Genomic DNA, 26,261 nt, shown 5'->3' with positions numbered 1-26,261 from the left:
TACAGTCACATAAACACACATTTCTTAGTGATTCTTGACGGCAATGTCCAAGGTGATACCCTTTAGGTGTATTCCGTATTGGAAGCTAAAAGGACACTATTTGTATGGAGATAACTGATATTTTCACTGTTCATAGAGCAGTAATATGGGAATGATAGATGAAGTGACAGACGAGCAGCAAACACACCACACGGCTTGGTAGTTACCAGTAGGATAAAGGCATTGTCACAGTGTTCTGCGGGGGATCCGGGATGGAAGCAGTCATTTAAAAATCTCTTGTACAATAAGTAACTCTATTTTATGGTAAATTAAAGTGATTCCACTTACAAAATTATTCTGCTTTCTGACAAGTATAAAACTATGTATGTATATCTGGATGTCACTTAAATATTCTATATTTTATTTTACAGATTCGTATAAGGGAGGAGGCTGAACACAATCTTTGGAACTTTTTTTTTTTTTAAAGTTGGGCTGCCTTCAGAAAGGTACGGCGAGTTAAAGTGCATTAGACAGGACTTCTAGTATTTTGTTAATATTAGTTGGAAAAAGTTTAAAGGGAAGGTATATGAGCACTGCGCGTTTCAGTCCGTGATGTCATTGAAAGATAACTAGTTACCTGTTATGATTGTCAACACAAAGAATATATATGTATATATTTATATATATTTACACTGGGAGATCAAGTCACCAGCAGCCAAAGCCTCCAGCCCCTTCATCAGATATAATAGGGTTTTAAAGATTGTTCCCTCCGTTTCTATGACATCATAAGGACAAAAGGCACAGAATGAAAATCGGGAAGATAATTGTAGTTTTAAACCAATCCTTACATATAGTATGTCTGGTTCCAGCTTCCCAAAGAAAAACTAATATTAAAGAAAACACTAGTATGTTTAACACACATTACAGCAAGGCAGTACAGGGAGCGGTTCACACCTTACTCTGCCCATTGCACCGGTAGGACTTTGTAACCCCACTGCAGATGTGGACCACCGTCAGCAAAGTGAATGGGGCACAGCTGGACTTGGGCGCTGGTCACACCCCGACAGCTTTTGGTTTCTGGCTGGTTTCCTGGCTACCTTCTAGTTATGTTTAGCTCTGCCTCCTTTTAAATAGGACTTCCAACGCCGAACAAAGTCTCTAAATATTGGAGACCCGTCCATACTGGCGAGAAGCTGAAGTTGATTAATGTGTGTAGTGTGGTAGTCCCAACGGGCAAGATTTGGGGCAGTGCCTAGCATGAAGTGCCTTAGATCATAAATACTTCCAGAGCCCGTGTCATAAAGAGGCAACATGGCGCGGAGTGACTCCAGTCCTCGCTCGTATAGCAGCCTTGCTTCTTTGCCCTGTTTTTCCCCAGCAGTTTCTTTTAGATCGTAGAGGCCAAGCAGAGCATAAATGAACCCATTTAGCACAAAGGAGCTTGGTGTAGTAGGGTACTCCTCATACCAGTCATACTTGTTCATAAAAACTGCTTTCACTCCATGTTTTTCCGAGGTCAACTTGAAAGGAGCAGTTGCTTTGAGTGCGGAGTCTAGATATACCTGCTCCTTGGTCAGCAGATAGGCACGCACAAGTGTAGATATTGCCTGCCCCTGGGCCATTGCAGAGTACCACCCTGGTTCCAGGGCTTTGAATCCCTCCCCCAGTTTTCTGGTCACCATAATCGGCCAGCCACCTTTAGCATCCTGATTCCTTACAAGCCAATCACTGGCAGCATAGAAGGCCGCTGTGTGGGCAGTGGCGGAGATGGTGATATTATCTAAGAATCCACTGCCCCTTGCTACAATGCGGACCACTTTCTTCGGCATGATCTTAGTCTGACGTACGGCTTTTGTGTTGGACAGCCCCACTCCCTTTTTTAAATCAGTCAGCAGATCCCGGGTTAGTGTACTCCAAGTGGTCCGAGGTCCAATCCCGTAATAGACATCATGGTTATGAAAAGCAATGAGCTGTGTGTTGGTGACGTAGTGTATAGTAAACAGCTGGTTCTTCTCGGTGGTCTCCAGCACCACAGAGATACTGCCATTAGTCAAGAACTTCAAGTCAAGAGCCAGGATGAAATCCTTCGTGTTGCCCAGCGTCAGCGATGCTCCGTCTGAGTTTTCTGGTATAAAAGCAAACAGAAAATATTAATTAAAAGAGACAAAAATAAATAATACATTTTGAGTAATATGCAAATACATAATTCCCCCCCCCCCACTTTTTTTTTTTTTTTAGAGCATGTTGCATACATACTAATTTTTGTTGCTCTGGCCAGCACACCCCATTACACAGTTTCAGAGAGTTTAGTTTGTTTTTTCTTTTTACCAAAATGAGAGCGAAGGAACTAACGCCCTTGTGACTAGTCCCCGCGCTCATTAGCATATCATATAGGATCTTTAGAAATACTTTTTCTAAAGATCTCTTTATCTCTGCTAGTGTATACAGGGACGGTTAGGCAGGGATTAGCAATATGCACCCAGAACTGCTCGTGGTTCTGGGTGCATATTGCACCTGACAGGTTCACTTTAAGCCAAGAATATAATAGAGATATACGGTACTTCTGGCCATTTAAGCTAAGGTCACACGTAGCGACGCAGCAGCGATCACGACTGACGACCTGACCTTATCAGGATCGCTGCTGCGTCGTTACATGGTCGCTGGTGAGCTGTCAATCAGGCAGATCTCACCAGCGACCAGTGAACAGCCCCCAGCCCTGCGTGGAAGCGATGCTGCGCTTGGTAACTAAGGTAAATATGCAGTAACCAAGCAAAATGCTTCGCTGGTTACCCAATATTTACCTTGGTTACCAGCGCACACCGCTTAGCGCTGGCTCCCTGCAATCCTAGCCAGAGTACACATCGGGTTAATAAGCAAACCTTTGCTTATTTACCCGATGTCTACTCTGGCTACGCATGCAGGGAGCAGGGAGCCGGCACTGGCAGCCTAAGAGCGGCCGGACGCTAGTATCTAAGGTAAATATTGGGTAACCAGCGAAGCACTTCGCTTGGTTACCCGATGTTTACCTTGGTTACAGCTTACTGCAGGCTGCCAGAAGCAGTCTCCCTGCTCCCTTCAGTTCGTCGCTCTCTCGCTGTCACACACAGCGATGTGTGCTTCACAGTGGGAGAGCAACGTCTAAAAAATGAAGCAGGACATTCAGCAACGACCGGCGACCTCACAGCAGGGGCCAGGTCATTGCTGGATGTCACACACAGCGACAGCGACGTCGCTGCTACGTCACAGAAAATGGTGACTTAGCAGCGACGTCGTTGTCGCCATCGTCGCGGTGTGTGACACCACCTTTAGTCAATAGGTTTCTTGAAGTCTGCCATGAAAGCAGTAATTCTGCTTCCATATCGGGTGGTGAGCGGGGTTACATCACAGCTACAGATATCTGCTGGATAACATGCAAGAGGCAAGTAGAGTGCGCCTGTCCTATTCATCAAAGTAGTACAAGTGTACAATATCTGCACTTATGAACACAAGCTTTGAGATATTTGTAGACATGAAGTCACCGACTCCACTCACTACTTGATGTTTAACTGAGCAGGGCCATATATGCTTTTAATACGTATACTTGGCTGAGCAGGTTTATTTCTATCCAAATGAATGAATAGGTTTCTGCCAGACACCAAGAGGAACGATATATCATTCTTAGTAATAAAGTATTGGGCATACTGAAACCGAACATGCCTAACCCTCCCCTCGACATCTGTAACAGTATTTGTACGCACCTACTAATCTGATCTCAATCCATGAAAAAACATATAAAAAGAGATTTCTATCCTGAGAACTAAGTGACCAGGACTCTTTGCGCTTTCTCCCTGCTCTTCAGTTCTTCCTTACACAGCATGATTAGAACATTTTACAGATCTGAAGTAATTGGAGCCTTCATGCTGAGGATTTTAGCAGTTTAACATTAACCTCTGATGGGTGGTCAACCCCTTAAAGGGAACCTGTCACCAGATTTGGTGACTATAAGCTGCGGCCACCACCAGTGGGCTCTTATATACAGTATGTTAGAATGCTGTATATAAGAGCCCAGGCCGCTGTGTAGAACATAACTATCACTTTATAATACTTAAGGAGCGCTGCGGTGCAAACTGGTTGGATGGGTGCCTTCGTTCTCCGGTACCGGCGCCTCCTCTTTCGGCCATCTTTGTCCTCCTTTATCTGAAGCCTGGGTGCATGACGCGTTCTGCGTCATCCACACAAGCAGACACTGGGGTCCTGCGCAGGCGCACTTTGAACTGCCCTGAGCAGGGAAGATCAAAGTATTGTGGTGCGCCTGCGTGGGACCTCAATGCCGGCTAGCATGGATAATGTAGGATGCCTCATACACCCAGGCTTCAGAAGAAGGAGGACAAAGGTGGCCGAAAGACGAGGCACCGGTACCGGAGAACAGACACCCATCCAACCACCCTGCACCGCAACGCCCCTTTGGTGAGTATTATAAAGTGATAGTTATGTTCTACACAGCGGCCTAGGCTCTTAAATACAGCATGTTGGAATGCTGTATATAAGAGCGCTCTGGTGGTGGCCACAGCTCAAAGTTGCCAAATCTGGTGACAGGTTCCCTTTAAGGGGTTGACCACCCATCAGAGGTTAACGTTAAATTGCTACAATCCTCAGCATGAAGGCTCCAATTACTTCAGATCTGTAAAAAGTTCTAAATCATGTTGTCTAAGGAAGAACTGAAGAGCAGGGAGAACGCGCAAAGAGTCCTGGTCACTTAGTGCTCAAGATAGAAATCTCTTTTTAAAAAGGACAATGACAACATTTTGGAAGACATCATAGTCCAAAAATGAAGCTCATCATCCTTACAGGTCATAAATGGTGAAACCATGACTTTGTTCTTCACGTAGAGTAAGGGCCCTCTAACACAGGCAGGGGTAAAAAAAAAAAGGGTAAAACAAGTCAAATCAGCCCTCATTTACATGTATGGTGATGAAGGATCATTAATATGATAGCACGATCTCCCTAAGGTCTGCACATTGCCGGCAGCAGCTCCCCGGTTTATTTGGGGGGGATGAGTTACTTACACCCTATTCATTCAGCTGCATAAAAGAAGCCATTAGTCAAGGAACAAGTGTTTGCTAGAAAAAGCTGTTACCGCATTACGATGGGAACAGAAAGGCCTCACTGAAACGTACCCAAGTACTAGAGGAGTGCGGAGGGGAGTAATGGGCGGCATCCCATCATGTACTTTGTAAATAAGGAATGTGCACCCATGAGAGATGTTCCTGTAACAGCAATATATATGGCCATCTTCCTATCCATCCTCATCCATTGTGGCCTATTAGTGTTTCCACCGTCTCGTACGCTCCGTTACGGCCTCTTTAACAAGCTTTTAACGTACTGCGGCTCCTTATAATCAATAGCCATTAGGATTAACGAGTCAATCACTTCAGATACAATGAAGTCACTTTTGTCATCACCTCCTAGATAAGTCCTTAAGGGATGGAGCTGGAGGACAGGATCCCCCCACCCCGGGGTAATGAATGCACGGTAGAGGCACGTCAGTCTGTCAGTTATCAATGAGGGACCTTTATCCCGTTCTGCCTCCAGACTACAAGCAGGTAAATGTCAATATATACAAGACACACTGATCTCAGAAACTTAAGGGCCATTTACATGTCAAGATCATACAGGAACATCCCTCGGGGATAATGTGCAGTTTGTTCAGGAAATTATCTGTTAGTTTGCACAAAGTATCGTTCTCGGCAGCACAGAACGATGTGCTGCCGAGATCAACCGCAGCCTAGATGCGCTAAACTGCTTATTACAGACCATTCAAGGTGTTTCTGAAGCACAATATGGCTGTGTAACCTGGCCATTAAATGTCCATAGGTTGCCATTGTTATCAGCACAGGGCCTGTCTACACAGGACGATGTGATCCTTTCTCCCAATTTACAGTGTTTTGGCTAGTTTGTTGGGTGATCGGCAACTGATTATTGGGTAACAAGTGTCCCTACGTAAGCTTATTCACGGTACTCCTGCAGTGTAAATGAACCTTTAGGGTAAGTTCACACAGTGCGTTTTTCGCTGTGTTTTTGCGCGTTTTTGTTCAGAAAACTGCATGAATTTGCTTCCCCAGCAAAGTCTATGAGTTTTCATTTTTGCTGTCTGCACATAACGTTAATTTTAGCTGCATTTTTGTGGCGCCCACAACGCAGCATGTCAATTATTTTTGCATTTTTCACTGCGTTTTCCTCCCATTGAGTTCAATGAAATGTTCAAAAACGCAATGAAAAACGCAAATTGCAAATATAGCTGCATTTTAGTGCGTTTCTATGACTAAAAATGCAGCTATAAATGCAAGGGGTCGGTAGTAAAGAGACATGTACAGGAAGAGGATTCCTTCTGTCAGTAAACACAGAAGCGTGAATCCTCCCGGTACCGCCACCACTGCCTTCACCTCCCGTCCGGTGCGACGCCATGGCCGGGTGGGAGTTGGAAGCAGCTGCGAAATCAAGAGTGAACAGTAGAAGAAAAAAAAAAAATGCCATACTCACCTGTCTGCAGACTCCCAGTGTCATGTCCACTCCCAGCTCCTCTTCCTAGTACCGCCGCTCCGGCTGTGTGCAGACTTCCGATAGCTGCAGGACCTGGCGGTGGTCACCTGATGCGGTCACCTGACACATCGGCTGATCGTAAGTCTCGCGGTGACGCCAGCTTTTTACCGCCCGGCCGGCTTAAACTATCAGCTGATGCCGTCAGGAGACTGCTTCACTGATTACCGGCAGCTCCTGCAGCGATCGGACAGGAGTCATCACAGACGTGTGTATTTTAATTTTTTTTTTTTTTTTTGCACTGATGCATCAGCTGATTGTATAAAAGCAGTTTATACAATCAGCTGCTGTGTCATGTGATTCAGGCCCTTGAACCTGACACCTCATCTGATCGCTTTGCCTTCCAGAAAACCGATCAGATGATATTGGATCTGGATTGGACGGCGCGGGACCCTGACCCAGGATTACTGCGGAGGAGGGGGGTTCTTTATTTCAATAAAGATGGAGTCACTAATTGTGTTGTGTTTTATTTCTAATAAAAATATTTTTCTGTGTGTTGTGTTTTTTTTTTTTATCTTTACTAGAAACTCATGGTCTAATATTGGCATGACACCATGAATTTCAGGCTTAGGCCCAGCTGATAATATACAGCTAGCCCTAACCCCATCATTACCCAGTAAGCAACCCGGCATCAGGGCAGCTGGAAGAGTTGAATACAGCGCCGGAAGATGGCGCTTCTAAGAAAGCGCCATTTTCTGGGGTGGCTTGGAGGAGGGAAGGAAGGAAGGAAGGAAGGAAGGAAGGAAGGAAGGAAGGAAGAGGAGGAAGGAAGGAAGAGGAGGAAGGAAGAGGAGGAAGGAAGAGGAGGAGGAGGAGGAGGAGGAGGAGGAGGAGGAGGAGGAGGAGGAGGAGGAGGAGGAGGAGGAGGAGGAGGAGGAGGAGGAGGAGGAGAAAAACTCCTGCATACAGTCCTGGATGGAGGATGCTGAGCCTTGCAGTTCTGCAGCTGCTGTCTGCTCTCCTGCATACACTAGTGGATGGAGTATGCTGAGCCTTGTAGTTCTGCTGCCACTGCCTCTCCCTCCAGCATACAGTCCTGGATGGAGCATGATAAGCCTTGTAGTTCTGCAGCTGTCTGCTCTCCTGCATACACTAGTGGAGAATGAAGAACATATTGGAGAAGGAAATGACATCAGACCTTTTTTTTTTCTTTTCAACAATCTTTAAATGACATTGTTCACTGATAAAAAATGCATAAAAACGCAGTGAGCAAAAACGCAGCAAAATGCCGCAAAAAACGCACAGAAACGCGGTAAAAGCGCACACGTTTTTGCGCATCTTTTGCCGCAAAAAACGCACAAAAACGCAGCGTCAAAAAAAAAAACGCAGTGTGTGAACTTAGACTTAGGCTATGTGCCCATGGGACTATGTACCCGTGGATTTTGCCACGGAAAATCTGCGGATTTATCTGTATCTTCTAGATAACTCCGCAGGTTTTAGCAAGTACAGACACTCCCCATGTTATCCTATGGGACATGGGGAGTGCTGTATCCATGCTGTGGTATGTGCGGCTGCAGAATATGCTGCGGATGTCTTGCAGCCGCACGTAACTGCATGTAAATTTTTCCTGCGGAAATACCTGCGGAAATCCTGCCTCTCCACTATGGAGATACAGGGCGGGACTTCCGCAGGTAAGTCGCACGAATGCCCGCAAGTTTACTGCAGATATTTCGCTGGAATCCCGCAGCAATGGATAGCTGCGGATTCTGGGGAGCTGCTGTGGGAAACCTGCGGACATACCTGCGGATATATCCGCGGGTACATAGTCCCGTGGGCACATAGCCTTACTGGGGATGTGCTGTCATTTACAACATGTGCAGAGGTCCCTTAGGCCCAGTTCACACATCAAATTCAATAGTCAGCATTAACTCCTTCCTGACATCCATTATATATATGGTGCGTGTGAACCGAAAGCATTCAGGAGCTGATCCCGCTGTCCATAGGCAACAGATCCCAAGGTGCTATACAGCATATATCTGCTTGTAAGAGCAGCGATCAGGGCTGGTTCCAATCACTTCTGCTTAACCATTTAAATGCTGCCACAAATCACTAACAGTAGCATTTAAATGGTTCAGTTGCTGGTGTGCAAGTGCACAGACTTGTATTGCCCCCTAAAATAATTAATGGGTACTGAGGAGCTGCCTTTGCAAAAAGGGTTCTACTGAAAGCCCCCATCACTACCATGTTAGTCCTATTATCCTCTTATGAAGTCTTTCCCATGGCTGGTCTTCATGGGAGAGCATCTATTTTATGATATACAGTACCGTAATTCTAAAGTATCATAGGTTTAAAGAGGACCATCCACCAGGATTTTCCTATATAAACTAAAGCCAGTGCTATACTGGTGCCATCATGCTGATTCTATACATACCTTTATTGGTGAGATCGGATGTATACTTTCTGAAATACAGCAAGTAAAGTTTGTGAAATGCACTGTTATTTGATTGATAGCAGCTACAGACTAATAGGTGGGTCGGGTTTTACTAGTTATTCCCTCCCCTGTCTGCTGCCTGTCCTTCCTCCTCCTATCTCTGTTATTACATGGGGAGGAAGGACAGGCAGGCAGGCAGAGGAAGGAATAACTAGCAAAGCCCGACCCAACTATTAGATATTCTGCAGCACCAATCAATGAAGTAACAGTGCATTTCACAAACTTTACTTGCCTGTATTTCAGAAAGTATACATCCGATCTCACAAGTAAAGGTATGTATAGAATCAGCATGATGGCGTCAGTATAGCACTGGCTTTAGTTTATATAGGAAAATTCTGGTGGCTCGTCCTCTAAGTACCTTATAGACTAAAAAACAAAAAATGTGAAAGGTAAAAATAAATAAAACAAAAAACACAAAAAGGCACCCCCTGTCTTTTCCTCTAATTAATGAGCAAAGAAATCAAACGTGTGTTATCTTCAAGTCCACGGAAGCCTGATCAAAATATAAAATGTACCTCTACCAGCAAAAAAAAAATAAGTTAAATAAAAATAAAAAAGCAATTATGGTGTTTTGATCAATGCTGCTCCACAAAAAAAACAAAACAAAAACAAACAAAATAATACCCTATCTCACCAGCAGGAAAGAGTTAAATCCAGGAATAGGTTACATCTCAATGGTATGGGAGAACAAGCCCATTGTATAAACCACAAGAGAATCTGCTACACGACTCAAGGAAACAGAATTTTAATTCACCATGTGAATATACTCCTAGTATAGATAAAAGCGTTAAAGGCATAGTCTGGTGACAACAAGTTATCACTATTCAGAGTAGGTGATAACTTTTGGACTGCTGAGACCTGCACTAAATGGTAAGACAGGGAACTTTTGTCCTCATTAGAGTAGAGTAGAGCAGCAGTGCGCATACTCAATCTCTTCTCCATTCATTCTCTATGGGGCTGCCAGAAAACTCCAAACACTGCGCTCGGCGGCCCCATCGAGAATGAATGGAGCAGAGAGAGTATGCGGTTTGCTGCTCTACTCTAATGGAGATAAAAGTTCCCAGTTCTGCGGCTAGGTGCAGGTCCGAGCACTCTGATAACTTATTTCCACCAGATAATAATAATAATAATAATAATGATAATAATAATAATAATAAAGTATGTACATACAACAATGTTACAGATTATGTGACCACGTGACACCTGCCGGACTCACCTGCTACTACAAAGTGTCTGACGTGACTATTTCTTGTCTTATCGTACACTGTAGTGACAGAGGCTCCCTTAGGAATAGTCCATGTGCCCAGCAATCCTTCGGTTTTGTCATCCGCCTTCTCGTACACCTCCATGTGTGGAGGTTTCTCTGTCAAGTTCTTGCTGTAGTGACTGAGCCCATACTGTGCAATCTGGATTGGGTAAAAATATCCCTGTGGACCCCACTGGGTCGATAGTGGGACACCTGAGGAAAGACAACAGACAAGTAATGCAGATCATTAAAAAAAGAAATACAAGACGACAAACTTATCACTATACAATATATAATATGGCCTGGGTACAGTACCACGGTCTTCTGGCGTATGTAAATTCTTGTACAGCCTGTTAATATGGGAGATTTTAGGCCAGTCTGTAATTATTAGAAGTGTCACTGCAGGTCCAGTTAAGACTGCCAATGTGTAGAGATGAGCGAACCTGAAGTTGAGCCCGGACGCCATATCCTATATAAGTCTATGGAGCCCGAACTTGTGTGCTGTAAAATGGTATTAGTAAGGACTACGAGGCTGCAAAGGAAGAAATTTGGGGCTTAGAACAGGACATTATACTTACAGAATCTCTGTCCAGCTATCACACTGCTTCCAGATCCACTCATTAGCTCTCATGCATATTCACCGCTCCCCCCGCCTACCCTCTCTGACAGTCTATAATTGGATGCTGTCAGACTGCCAGTGTCTGTGATTGGTTGTGGAGTTCTGCTAGTTTTAGGCTGTGGGGTGATAACCATGGGCCTCCCCAGCCTCAGAATACTGGCCCACAGCTGTCTGCTTTATCATGGCTGGGTATCAAATGGGGGGGGGGGACCACATGTCGGTTTTTTCAAATTATTTATTTTTACACTCCACAACCAAATCAGACACCGGCAGTCTGACTGCAACCAGACACAGACGCTGTGACAGAAGGTGGGTGGGGGAAGCAATGAATATGTATGAGAGTTAATTATTGGACCCGGAAGCAGTGTAACAGCCACGTGGGAGACTTGGCAAGTATAACTCTCCTGCTCTAATCCCCATTTTGCTTCCTTTTAACTTTTTTTTTTATTTTATTTTTTTTTATCCAGATGGCCGAACCCGAACAATGGACTTCCATAAGAATAAGAAGTCCATGACCAGGGTCCGTGCACGGCAGGGTGGATAAAAATCGGATTTTTTTGATTTAAATCGGATTTTTTTTATTTAAATCGGATTTTTTTTATATAAATCGGATTTTTTCAATAAACTGCTTTTTGAGGAAAATATTTTACCATCCAAGGGTTCTTCCATCATGAGATAAAGCGGAGTTGTTTAACTCAGTAGAATAAAGGCTGTATATGTGTAACATTCACAATGCCATGCTCTTCCAGAGGTTTCTGTAGGATTAGTGGGCAGTTTCTCTCCTATATTATCACAGACGCTCGCTTTACTTAGGTATGTGTAAGTGTTTTTCCCGATTTTGTCATCTCTTCACATATATATATACTTCAAATTGCTTTATAGTACTCACTAGCTTTTGGATTATTGTCATTCTGTTACTGGGTATGTACATATTAAATACCTCTGTATATAAAATTCATCCAGACACAGATTTATGTATCATGCACTTTACATTGTGCACTTTGTGTATGAACTTGAGCAATTGAACCATACTATGTATTGTGTTGAAGTTATGTTCATGTAACATTTACCTCTTATAATATTTTCTTTGTATTCTTTTTTACCTAGTCTGATATAACTCTCGATAAAGGTCCCATCGAGACCGAAACGTTGAGACAGACTTTTTTCATTTTCTTTATTTACAATAAAAAAGCACCAAAGAAACCCAGACTGTGTTCTTGTTTCTCTAATTGGAGTGCCGGAGATTCGTTTTGGACTTCAGTTAATTGTTTTCTCCAGAGCACCCTGTCAAACTTAGTGAGCCAGGTCTACTCGATATATTGGACTTTATTTTTTCTGGGCTCTTGAAATCCATTGTTTCTTTTTTGCATCCATGTCTTTTAATACCTTTTCGTATGGTAATGAAGAGGTGACCAATATTCTTTCTCGGGTCACCACACCACGTACATTTCTATCAGTCCCCACAGAAGAGATACGCACCCGGGACTATGAAAAAGAACTAAAGAGATACACCGCCTTGGATCTACATTGCACTACACTAGCGGAGTACCACAGAGTACAAAGAATCCCACGAGGACTCAGAGTATCCCTACGTCCAACCCTGTTTTCGGATAATCCCGAGTACTGCATGAAAAACGAGAGTATCCTAAATAAGTGCTCTATGGACGTAATCATATTGACGATTGAATTTCTCCAGAAAGAAATTAGTGAGTTGGAACCAAAGATCAAGTCCATTGAAGACCAATTCTGTAACACTTTGCCTAGTGCAGAGTGGGACAAACTGAGACAGAAAACGAAAGAGTCTATAGACACCTTTCAGAAAACTCTACAAGAACGGAAACGATCAAAGTTTATCAGGGACCAGGAGGATTATAGCAAAGATCGCGTCTACAGGTGGCGTTCCCTGGATACCAATCCTCCTCGCCGTCCCAATTATTACGGATTCTCGGCCTCCTCGGGTTCAGATAGCGATTCCCATCCTACGTCATCTACCCGTTTTTTTAGAGGCCAGACACGCCGCAGGAGAAAAACGAGGCGGCGCCAGAGGAAAACCAGGCCATTTCTCTCGCATACAGACCCGGTCACAGGTAGGACCACTGTAGTTGATAACATTGGTGATAACTTGGTTTATAACATCTCATCATATAACCTTTCACATATTGAATCCCAGGTGTTACAGAAAGGTTTGTCTTTCTGTCCGACTCCTAAATTTAACCCCTTTCAGTTAGACCAAGAGATGAGACGCTTCTTCAGAAGCCTACGACTTAGAGCCCACTTTGCCTCTTCGGAGGGTGACACATCCACTGACCGTATGAACCAGAACCCTGGCACGTTTTGTCTCCGAAACCTTAATCTTAGTCTTACCAGTACCTTTCATCCCCCTAGGTCATACCATCCCATCGAGACTTATATTTCTTTGGTCTCCAATGACATTGATAACGCATTGAGGGATATTGATAAAGGTAATTATAGGATTAGACATAACAACACTCCTGAGGAAGACAGTGCCATCAAGGGACTCAGGGATAATAAAAACATTATAATAAAGCCAGCTGACAAAGGGGGCGCTATCGTTATTCTTGATAAAATCTACTACCTCTCTGAGATACACAGACAATTACGCGACAGCTCAACTTACTTACCCGTTCCCAGGGATCCCACCCCTCAAATTCGTGAACGCATCAGAGATATTGTTGATTATCACTTGTTACAGGGCACAATAGACAAGAAGTTAGCGGAGTATCTCATTAAGTCCAACCCTGTGACACCTGTTTTTTATGTCCTACCCAAGATCCACAAAAATTTACAACAACCCCCGGGACGACCTATTGTAGCCTCTACAGATTCTATTCTTTCACCATTGGCCATCATCCTGGACAAAATTCTTACACCCCTGATTCCTGTTATCTCATCATATCTGAAGGACACATCGGATTTCCTTTCTCACATCAGGTCCCTCACCTCCTTACCTCCCAACTGCCTTCTTGTAACTCTCGACGTAGATAGTCTCTACACGAGTATACAACACAGTGACGGCATCCAAGCCGTCAACTGGTTCCTGGAACGTCACGGGACACTGTCTCCCCTACAACATTCCTTTTGCATTGACCTTTTGCAACTTGTACTAGGGAATAATTTTTTCCTCTTCGAGGATCAATTTTATGCACAACAACGTGGTACAGCAATGGGATCTAATGTAGCGCCCCCATACGCTAACATCTACATGGCGCATTTCGAGGACACATTTGTGTACAACCATCCACTTTGGACAAGACATGCCATCGGGTGGAGGAGATACATTGATGACATTTTTGTCATTTGGCATGGTGATTCTCAATCCCTTCATACCTTTCATCATGATATCTCCTCCTTCCGACCGGGGCTTACATTCACGATACACAGCGACCCTTTCCAAATTAATTTTTTGGACACTCTTGTCATCTTATCCCCGGATGGGACAATCACCACAGACCTATATGTCAAACCTACTGATAAGAACAGCCTTTTACTGTACTCAAGTTGCCACCCTCCACATATAAAAAAGTCGTTACCCATTTCTCAGCATAAAAGGGTCGAACGGATTGTCTCTAATCCCCAGAAACAAATAACCCGGTTTCGTGAGATGGGCGATAAATTCATCTCACGAGGCTACCCTTCCACTGTAGCCTTCAACCGATCCACTCGCGCCCGTGATATCAACGTCAACACCCCACGGGTCCATTGTGTCCAAACCTACCACCCTTTTGCTCCAATCTTTAAAGGTATAATCTCGAAACATTGGCCATTGCTACAGAAGGCGTACCCTTCCATCAAAGAGTTCTGCACACCCCCAATTTTCTGTCATAAACGAGCCAGGAACCTTAGGGACAGCCTGATTAGGGCTGACATAGGGTCATCCACTCCATCACATCAGACCTTCCTGGGACCTCCCAAAACAGGAAATTTCCCATGTTTACATTGCCTCCAATGCAATAACCTCACCAAAGGCGATAGATTCACACATCCTCATACAGGCAGAAACCTCTCCATTAAGGGATACCATACTTGTGATTCTTCCTTTGTAATATACCTGATCAAGTGTCCATGCGGTCTCGGATATGTGGGGGAAACCACCCAGCATATCCGGGACCGCATTAGTAAACACAAATCTACGATCAGATGCAAGCAACTTTTACTGCCCATCCCCCACCATTTTGACACTTTTCAACACACAGTGGCCCAACTCAGATTTCAGGTCATCGAACACATCCCACAGATGCGTAGGGGAGGCGATAGAGTCCGCAGATTAAAAGAAAGGGAGGCGTTCTGGATTTATACACTGGGCACTCTTGAACCCCGAGGTCTGAATCGGGAATATGAAGTCCACCTCTGATATGCTTTGTACTCCATTGATCCGTTTAAGATTCTGCATTTTGGTTCTTTTTGTAGTCCTTTTGGTTCTTTTTATAGTCCTTGTGAGTATGTCCTATATTTTATATCCATAGCCATGACTTGTGACACATGTCTATAGGAGAGTATTTTATGATTTATGGCATTTATGTCTTACTATGGTCTTAATATTCTTATTTGTTTCACATTGTCCCCCCTTTGTATTATGCTTACTAACATTTTCTTCCTATTTTCAGGCTCCCTTCACCATGTGACACCTGCTCACCACTGGTTCACCCTTCTCTTCCAGCGGTCACTTGAACGGCACTATCTTCCTCACGCCACATTGGTCAGTATGTAATCCATCACCTTACCCTGCAGTAACACACAGTCTCTATTGCGCAGGCGCGGTATAGCGCCGCAGTTCCACCTTTCACCACCAACTTCCTCACGCATACCCAGCCAGGCTGTGCGCATGCGCGGACTCGATCCAGTCTGCGCATGCGCCGCCATGCGTTCCACCTGACCCTGTTTGCGTTCCACTTCGCATCCAGGAAGTAAACTCACCTGCTGCCACTCCAATCGTTATCCCCACCATTTAAGGCAGCATTGATCCATAGACCTTGTAGCAGCCAGCCAGAACCTCTACCGGACGCAGGTCTGTACCGCTTCAAGCGCCATGCATGCTTCCAGAGACCCTTCCTCCTTTTAACCCCTTCTTGTGTCTTTACAAATACAGGTCCCCTATGCTCCCTATGGGTCTTCTGACCGACTCACCTTAAGGTACAACTTTTCCATCTACTATCTTATGATCATTTGATCTTTGTTTTCATCTTTACACGCAGGTATTTCTGTTGTTTCTTTAAGTATCCCTTTGGGAATATCCTGCAGCACAGGGCCTGTCCTTACGCCAGTTACCCCTCTCTAAGGTTATTACATTGATATCTCATTGCATGTCTCACATCACTTCTTATTATTGAGACTCTTCTCTTTTACACATAGAATATATATGCTCGCCACCTGGTAATATACAAGCCTACAGCAAGTACAGGAGACCGTTGCTGCCTAACAGGGCATTCCCAGCTACCTCCAAACAGATCCTATCTAGGATATTGATATCAATACCAACTGTATACCTCCTCCACTACTTTGACAGGTAGATAGTGTTGTCCCCTGTCTCTCATGCAGATTCCACCTTACCATACAGTAATTTTTTTCACTTCTTCCATTAGGCTGTTCTCTATTGGATCAAACAGGTGATATGACTGTATAGTAGTTACTGGGCTCTTGACCCCCTACCCGGCAGGTATTACTTTAAAGAATCTTATTTTCAAATGGAACCTTCTTCATGACTTATGGCTACTAATCCCATATATCATCTTAACATATAAAATCAATCTTCTCCCTCCCCCCCCCCTTCTCCCTTCCCCCCCACCCCCCCTCTTCTCTCTCCTTTACTCTTTACTATCCCTCATCCAGTTTTGGACTGTGGTCCCCTACACCTGTGGAATACCACTAAACGATTCATCTGGCAACACCTACCGGCTGACTTTGATATTTCGTTATATGGTCACAGGTATCCACATACACCTGATAGAATTTTATGTACTATATTATTTGCATGATTTCTTAATGGACGTCTTGTCTTTTTCATCTAGTGCTCACACTTACTTCCCTATCTTTTCTGTGATGACCCACATTGTTCTTTGTCGGTGCAATCCCTATACTAATCTCTAATCCCTTAGGTATGTGTAAGTGTTTTTCCCGATTTTGTCATCTCTTCACATATATATACTTCAAATTGCTTTATAGTACTCACTAGCTTTTGGATTATTGTCATTCTGTTAATGGGTATGTACATATTAATACCTCTGTATATAAAATTCATCCAGACACAGATTTATGTATCATGCACTTTACATTGTGCACTTTGTGTATAAACTTGAGCAATTGAACCATACTATGTATTGTGTTGAAGTTATGTTCATGTAACATTTACCTTTTATAATATTTTCTTTGTATTCTTTTTTACCTAGTCTGATATAACTCTCGATAAAGGTCCCATCGAGACCGAAACGTTGAGACAGACTTTTTTCATTTTCTTTATTTACAATAAAAAAGCACCAAAGAAACCCAGACTGTGTTCTTGTTTCTCTAATTGGAGTGCCGGAGATTCGTTTTGGACTTCAGTTAATTGTTTTCTCCAGAGCACCCTGTCAAACTTAGTGAGCCAGGTCTACTCGATATATTTTACTTAGGGTACCGTCACACTTTAGCGACGCAGCAGCGATCCCACCAGCGATCTGACCTGGTCAGGATCGCTGCTGCTTCGCTACATGGTCGCTGGTGAGCTGTCAAACAGGCAGATCTCACCAGCGACCAGCCCCCAGCCAGCAGCGACGTGCAAGCGACGCTGCGCTTGCACGGAGCCGGCGACTGGAAGCTGCGGACACTGGTAACTAAGGTAAACATCGGGTATGGTTACCCGATGTTTACCTTAGTTACCAGCGCACACCGCTTAGCTTAGCGTGTGCAGGGAGCAGGAGCCGGCACTGGCAGCGTGAGAGCTGCGGAGGCTGGTAACGAAGGTAAATATCTGGTAACCACCTTGGTTACCCAATGTTTACCTTGGTTACAGCTTACCGCAGGCTGTCAGACGCCGGCTCCTGCTCCCTGCACATTCAGGATTGTTGCTCTCTCGCTGTCACACACAGCGATGTGTGCTTATCAGCGGGAGAGCAACAATAAAAAAATGAACCAGGGCTGTGTGTAACGAGCAGCGATCTCACAGCAGGGGCCAGATCGCTGCTCAGTGTCACACACAGCAAGATCACTAATGAGGTCACTGCTGCGTCACAAAAACCGTGACTCAGCAGCGATCTCAGTAGCGATCTCGCTGTGTGTGAAGTACCCCTTACGCAGTTCTCAAAACTGAATTTGACTCCGCAGAGGTCCCAGCCTCTTCTTCACAGCAAAAATATTACAACATGAACAGAGTTGAGAAAAAGACCTTAATCCTATTGTTCTACAAACCTATGAATACAGAATCAACCCCTTCAGTGCCAAGTCCAAGAAGTTAGACAATATGTTTCTGATTGTTTGGAGTGGAATAGATCTGCACAACACAAGAAGATTGTGAATCTAAGTGTGAGGAGGAGGAAGGGCAAGCAGACAAGAAAATGAAAGTGAAACTTTGAGCACAATACTGCAGCATAGCCACAGACAGACAAGTCTGGATCTGTTTGTGTGTACGATCTGAGGTTTATTACATTCTTTCCTTATAATGTCAGCAGGCCGTAAAAGAGACCCAGTTTGGGAATATTTTAATGAAGCTCCTTCGCCTATCGGTAAGGCAGGCATGCGTGCAAAATGCAAACGATGCAACAAAGAGATGCAAGGCCTGGTGGCGCGAATGAGGCAACATCATGAGAAGTGCGGTGATGAAGATGACCAAAGAAACACTTCTGAACAGGCAGGATCTTCAGGTTGGTAAACATTTTTATTGAATTCTATTTCTAAAGACTGAACTGTCATGTGTGAGAAAAATTATATTTCTTATTATTAGTGCATGTTACTGTCATCTGGTACAGTTATGAAGAAAAACAAATATTCCTTTTGGGGCAGGGGCAGTGATGTGTTGTGTACAATAAGCAGAAATTGTATAATAAACAATAAAATAACAGCATTGACTTTTTTTGTTTAGGGGAATTCATGGATTCTGGAAACTATCCACCTCCAAGATCACCATCATCCTGTTCTACAGTTTCAGAGTTATCCATCCAGGATAGTGCTTCATTAGCAGTTTTCCACTGACACAACTTACCTGTTAAATCATATACTTACCACACTACCCCCACCATGTTCACCTATGCCCTCACAGTCTTTGCCCCTCTCCTCCTCACTCTCCTTCACTATCCGCACACCCCAGCTCCCTCTAAACAAATATTCATCTCCCCCTCCCTCCTGCCTTCTCATCTGTCCTCATCTGCTGACCTACTCCTGAACCTCAGATCGCTCCTAATATCGCGCAGACCATGCCGTCCACTCTCCTTCTCCCACCTGCTCTCCCTTTCTCTACTCCTTCTCACTGCTGGTGACATAGCCCCCAATCCTGGCCCCCCGTGGATGGTACACCCCTCTTTATCACCCACCCACCACTCTCCACATAATAGTAACTACCGCAATCTATCCAACATAAAAACTATTCCCCTCTCACCCACTCTGCCGCCCCCTCTCTCAGGAGCGCTCTGGAATGCCCGTTCAGTGTGTAATAAACTGCACATCATTCATGATCTCTTTACCTCCAGCAATCTATCCTTTCTAGGCATCACCGAAACATGGCTGACACCATCCAACTCTGCCTCCCCAGCTGCACTATGCTACGGTGGCCTGCACTTCTCCCACACTCCTCGCCCTGGCAATAGACAAGGTGGAGGAGTGGGCCTCCTTCTTTCTAACAACTACAACTTCACCACAATCCCACCTCTACCCTCCCTCGACCTGCCTTCCTTTGAAGTGCACTCTGTCCGAATCTATTCTCCCTCCAACCTCCAAGTGGCTGTCATATACAGACCCCCGGGCGCCACCACTGCCTTCCTCGACCACTTCTCTGCCTGGCTTCTACACTTTCTCTCTGCTGACATTCCCACCATCATCATGGGTGACTTCAACATCCCCACTGACACTCGCCAACAAGCTGCTTCCAAACTCCTCTCCCTTGCTTCGTCTTTTGGCTTAACTCAGTGGTCCACCTCTGCCACCCACAAAGATGGAAACACACTAGACCTCATCTTCACCCGCCTCTGTCCCCTTTCTGACTTCACAACTTCCCCCCTCCCCCTATCTGACCACCATCTTCTGACCTTTTCAGCCCTGTCCTCCTCACCTACCCCCCCTGTCCAGCACCTAGCACATCCCCGCAGAAACCTTGCACACCTCAACATGCACACCCTCGCCGACTCTATCCTCCCACTGTCCTCCATATCGTCCCTCCACGACACAGACAGCGCCACCACTTTCTACAACACCACCCTCACATCAGCCATTGATTCAGTCGCTCCCCTTGTGCATGGCAGAGTGAGACGAATCAATAGACAGCCCTGGCACAACAGCCTCACTAAAAAACTTAGGCAAAGGTCTAGGGCTGCAGAGCGGCGGTGGAAGAAAACGCACTCCCAGGAAGACTTCACCACATTCAAAAATGCAATTCACACATTTCGTTCAGTCCTCACCTCCACTAAACACGATTACTTCAGAAACCTCATATCCTCTCTAACACACAACCCCAAACAGTTATTCAACACTTTCAACTCCCTCCTTCGCCCACCACTGCCCCCTCCAACCTCCCTCATTTCTGCAGAAGACTTTGCCACCTATTTCCAAGAAAAAATCGACCTAATAAGGCAAGTCTTCTCTGCTCAGCCACCACAACCCCTTCATGTAGCTGACCACTGCCCCTCCCCCATAAACTTCCTCCCCACCATCACCGAAGGAGAGCTTGCACGTCTGCTCTCAAAAGCGCACCTCACCACCTGCGCACTTGACCCCATGCCATCCCACCTCCTTCCCAACCTCACCACCATCCTTATTCCAGCTTTAACCCATCTCTTCAACCTATCTTTAACGACTGGAACCTTCCCCTCTGCCTTTAAACATGCAACAGTCACACCTATCCTAAAGAAACCTTCCCTCGATCCAACCTCTACTACCAGCTACCGCCCCATATCACTACTCCCACTTGCCTCAAAACTCCTGGAACAGCATGTCCATGCTGAACTTTCCTCCCACCTCTCCTCTAACGCTCTCTTTGACAACCTACAGTCCGGCTTCCGTCCACATCACTCCACCGAAACTGCCCTGACTAAAATCACAAATGACTTGCTTACTGCCAAAGCGAACAAGCACTTCTCTATACTCCTACTCCTAGACCTGTCCTCAGCCTTCGATACCGTTGACCACTCCCTCCTATTACAGACCCTCTCTTCCCTTGGTGTCAGAGATCTTGCCCTCTCTTGGATCTCTTCATACCTCTCAAATCGCACTTTTAGTGTCTCCCACTCCCACACAACCTCTTCATCCCACCATCTCTCCGTTGGCGTCCCTCAAGGCTCTGTCCTAGGACCCCTACTTTTCTCTATCTACACATTTGGCCTGGGACAACTCATAAAGTCCCATGGCTTCCAATACCACCTATATGCCGACGACACCCAGATCTACCTCTCTGGCCCAGATGCCACATCTCTGCTGTCCAAAATCCCGAAATGTCTATCTGCTATATCCTCCTTCTTCTCCTCTCGCTTCCTAAAGCTCAATGTGGCCAAAACTGAACTAATCATCTTTCCTCCGTCTCACCTACACTCTCCACCTAATCTATCTATTACAATAAATAACACCACGCTCTCGCCAGTACCCAAAGTTCGCTGCCTCGGAGTGACCTTTGACTCTGCCTTATCCTTCATACCACACATCCAATCCCTCACCACCTCCTGCCGTCTTCAACTCAAAAATATTTCCAGAATCCGCCCTTTCCTCAATTTGCAATCAACTAAAATGCTAGTGCATGCCCTCATAATCTCCCGCCTCGACTACTGTAACATCCTCCTCTGTGGCCTCCCTGCCAACACGCTTGCCCCTCTCCAGTCCATCCTTAACTCTGCTGCCCGACTTATCCACCTCTCTCCTCAATACCACCCCGCTTCTCCTCTCTGCATGTCCCTCCACTGGCTTCCAATCTTCCACCGTATCCAATTCAAACTTCTAACACTGACCTACAAAGCTGTGCATAATCTTTCCCCTCCGTACATCTCCGAACTACTCTCCCACTACACTCCAACACGTCACCTCCGGTCCTCCCAAGATCTCCTCCTCTCCTCCTCTCTCATTCGCTCCTCACACAACCGACTCCAAGACTTCACCCGAGCATCCCCAGTCTCCTGGAACTCGCTGCCTCAACACGTCAGACTATCCCCTACCCTTGCAAACTTCAAACGGAACCTGAAAACGCACCTGTTCCGAAATGCCTACAATCTACAATGAACTCGCTGCCGCCCGACCACCGTGCGGAGCTGCCGCCCGACCACCGTGCGGAGCTGCCGCCCGACCACCGTGCGGAGCTGCCGCCCGACCACCGTGCGGAGCTGCCGCCCGACCACCGTGCGGAGCTGCCGCCCGACCACCGTGCGGAGCTGCCGCCCGACCACCGTGCGGAGCTGCCGCCTGACCTACACCCCACCTATTGTCTCCTCCCCATAATCCTATAGAATGTAAGCCCGCAAGGGTAGGGCCCTCTTCCCTCTGTACTAGTCTGTCTACTGTAACTTGTATACGTATTTTGTATGTAACCCCCTTCTCATGTACAGCACCATGGAATTAATGGTGCTCTATAAATAAATAATAATAATAATAATAATAATAATAATAATAATAATTAGCAGCAGCAGCATCATCAGACACCCACAGCCACATATCACCATCACCCAAAAGGAAGAAAAAACCTTTACCTCCTGGAACCACCATAGATAGGTTTGTGATAAGAACTAGATTAGAAAAAGAGTTGATTGATGAAAAAATTGCCCAGTTAATTTATGCAACGAACTCTTCTTTCCGTCTGACTGAGAACCCACATTTCATTAATATGGTTCAGTCACTGAGACCAGGATACAGTCCACCCAGCAGAGCTGATGTTGCAGGGAAACTGCTGGATCAAGTGTATGACAGAGAAATGGAGCAATGTGCAACAGCTCTGGAGGGTAAAATTGTTAACCTAAGTATTGATGGGTGGAGTAATGTCCACAATGATCCTATTGTATGTGCTTGTATAACAACAGAAGAAGGTAAAGTCTTCCTTGCACAAACAACTGATACGTCAGGAAATGCACACACAGCAGAATACTTACAAGAAGTGGCAGTAAAAAGGTATAACGACATGTGAACAAAAATTCAAATGTCTAGTACGCAGTTTGGTCACTGACAATGCTGCAAACGTATCCAAGATGAGAAGAGATTTAGAAGAGCAGGGAGGGAATACAAAGCTGCTAATAACATATGGTTGCAGTGCTCATTTGCTGCACCTCTTAGCCAAAGACTTAAGTGTTCCAGAAATAAAGGCTAATGTTGTTGAAATTGCTAAATACTTCCGTAATAATCATTTTGCTGCAGCAGCTCTGAAAAGGATGGGTGGAACCAAGCTAACGCTCCCACAAGATGTTAGATTGAACTCTGTGGTGGACTGTTTTGAGCAGTATATCAAAAACTGGCCTATTCTGATGACACTTTGTGAAGAAAATCGAGATAAAATAGATGGCACTGTCACGGCCAAAATCCTCAACATTGGGCTTAAGAGAAATGTTGAACATATGCTGAGCTTCCTGAAACCCATCTCTCAAGCTTTAAACAAAATACAGAAAAAAAAGCTGTTTTATTGCAGATGCTGTTGAAATTTGGAAGGAACTGAGTGAACACTTAAAAACAGAACTACACATGGACAGAATTAAATTACAAGCAGTAAACAAACGAATGGGACAAGCACTGACTCCAGCTCATTTTTTGGCAAATATTGTCAATATCCAATATCAGGGTCAAAACCTAAGTGCTGAGGAAGAGGAGTTAGCTATGACATGGGTATCCAGCAATCATCCATCTTTAATGCCAACTATAATAAACTTCAGAGCTAAGGGGGAACCATTCAAGAAATATATGTTTGCTGAAGATATTTTAAGGAAGGTCACACCAGTAAACTGGTGGAAGTCACTTAAGCGCTTGGATTTAGAGACTGTTCAAGTAATGATTTCACTTTTAACAGCAGTAGCTTCTTCTGCAGGCGTTGAAAGAATATTCTCTTCCTTTGGACTCATTCATTCTAAATTGAGAAATCGGTTGGGACCCAATAAAGCAGGAAAGCTTGTTTTTCTTTTCCAGATTATGAATAGGAACAAAGAAGATGATGATGAAGATGACGACAAGTGAGCTACAGAGGACAGCAGGGACAGTAGTATTTAAGTTTTTCATGTGTCGGCTGGGCTGACAGTCTAAGTTTCTTAAAATATATATATATTTTGTTTAGCCAAATTAGTTAACAAACATGGATGTTTGTTTAAGCAAATAACTTATGCTGTAATGTTATTATTGTTTCAGTTGAATAAATCTATTTAAATTGTTATTAAGGTCAGGATTATTTTTCTCCTTCCTAAGTACAACAGAACAGTGGTGTCCAAATATGAATGATTAACCCATTAAACTGGGAGAAAAAAGTAATATAAAAAGTGATTCTAAAAATCTTCATCTACTTCCATGTTAAAGTAGCAAGAACTAGTTTAGGTAGAAACTTTGATTTAAATCACTGATTTAAATCAAGCCTTACTGACTAGTGATTTAAATCGTGATTTAAATCAGTTAGATTTAAATCAAATCCACCCTGCATGGACACTAGATGTCCGGTATGGACCTCAAACTGAACAGTTGCAGTTTGCACATCACTACCTGGGTCACGTTCACCACATTACCTGACTCAGGTCCAGCCGCTGTCCTATGCACACTACCTGACCCAGGTCCAGCCGCTGTCCTATGCGCACTACCTGACCCAGGTCCAGCCGCTGTCCTATGGACACATCTTCTGTGCTGGTCAACTTTGCATAGACACGTGGCTGACATATGCACAGCTGGCCTGATCCCACCCATCACAGTTTCTCATTCAGAACAGCACACAAAGCAATAAAATGCAATGGAGCCATTCGTTTTTTGTTTGTTTTTTTGTGTGCCTGAACCGAAGAAGACTCACTGCATACCCCATCCTGGTCCGTTTTTAGGCATCAATCACCATGTGTTTTTCATGAAGTTTTACTGTTTTTTGTTGCTGATGCATAACAAAAAAAAAACAAAAAAAACCCCACAATTTTAAACAGTCAAAAGTTTCAAATGCATAAAAGATTTGTATTTAAAAGGCCATTTTATTTTTTAAAAATTTAACAAGCAGCATGGTCCGACTGGTACGTTTTTGATATTTAGCATTAATTTGTACCAGTATCATTCCTGGAGCTTTCAGAGTCCAATAGAGAAGAAAAAAATGTACCCCTACCACAACCACAAAAAAACAAAAACAAACAAAAAAAAGCCCAAAACAACCATACCCAGTACAAGATTTGGGTGGGTGATTGTGGGGAGGAGGAGGTAATAAAGAAGGGATAAAATACGAAGCAAAATAAAAACATAGTTAAAAAAAAAAAAAAAAAAAAAAAAGGAGGAGTTGTGAAAACCCTAAACCTGCCTGAAAAAAAAAAAAAATAGAATACAATGTCCACCTCCTGGACTGGCACTGTTCCAGTAGCATCAGTGATGTGTAGTTACATAACATTGGCTGTAGACCTCACATGATATCACAACCAGAGGTCAATAATTGACTGCGACCTTCACATTTCCGGAAGACGTAACTCGAGGTCGCTACCCTTTCACAGCCACTGATTGATAGGTCACCTGAGCAGCACAGACAAAAAATCAGTGACTGCCGATGGGCTTCAGCCTTCAATTATGTTTGATGGAAATGTGAAGGCTGCAGCCAATCATTGGCCACTGATTGTCATATCATGTGAGCTCTGCAGCCAAAATCATGTAACTACCGGAAGACATTACTGGAGCTGTGCCTTTCCACAGAGTGAGATGTACTTTTTACATTTTATCTGGGGCACTTTAGCATGTAAGAAGGGCTGTACAGTAGTGGACAATCTCTTAAAAATGTTATTTGGTGTGAAACTTTTTTATATTATATATATATATATATTATATATATATATATATATATATATATATATATTTGCTGTGAAAAGACAAATAATTATTCTTTTAATATAATTTTATGTGCCCTTAAATGTAGTATAGTGAGCAGTGACTGTAGCCACCCCGGCGCACCGGTATAACTTAAAGCGGCTCCTGGGAGGAGTAAAGTTCATTTTCTCCTGGGTGCCGCACTTTTAGTACAGCAGGTCAATCACTTTCATGATATTTTTAACTTGCAGATAAACTCTATATATGCAGGTTAATAACATTATACA

General features: G+C 44.3%; 1 protein-coding gene across 5 annotated transcripts in view; it reads right to left on the bottom strand.

Moving 5' to 3' along the window:
- Positions 1-281: 281 nt before the first annotated feature.
- The window catches only part of GLCE (glucuronic acid epimerase), a 114,325-nt gene continuing 88,345 nt past the window's right edge, over positions 282-26,261 (bottom strand). For all 5 annotated transcript variants that reach the window (XM_075342874.1, XM_075342875.1, XM_075342877.1 and 2 more), the window contains 2 exons: positions 10,203-10,445; positions 282-2,104 (listed from right to left, as the gene is read on the bottom strand). In XM_075342874.1, the coding sequence (XP_075198989.1) occupies positions 1,080-2,104; positions 10,203-10,445 (1,268 nt within the window). In that variant the 3' untranslated portion in view covers positions 282-1,079. The remainder of the gene's footprint in view (positions 2,105-10,202; positions 10,446-26,261) is intronic.

This window comes from Anomaloglossus baeobatrachus, chromosome 4, assembly GCF_048569485.1.
Source record: "Anomaloglossus baeobatrachus isolate aAnoBae1 chromosome 4, aAnoBae1.hap1, whole genome shotgun sequence".
NCBI lineage: Eukaryota > Metazoa > Chordata > Amphibia > Anura > Aromobatidae > Anomaloglossus > Anomaloglossus baeobatrachus.
Note: the sequence above shows the minus strand (reverse complement) of the source record. Positions and strands in the feature narration are given on the sequence as shown.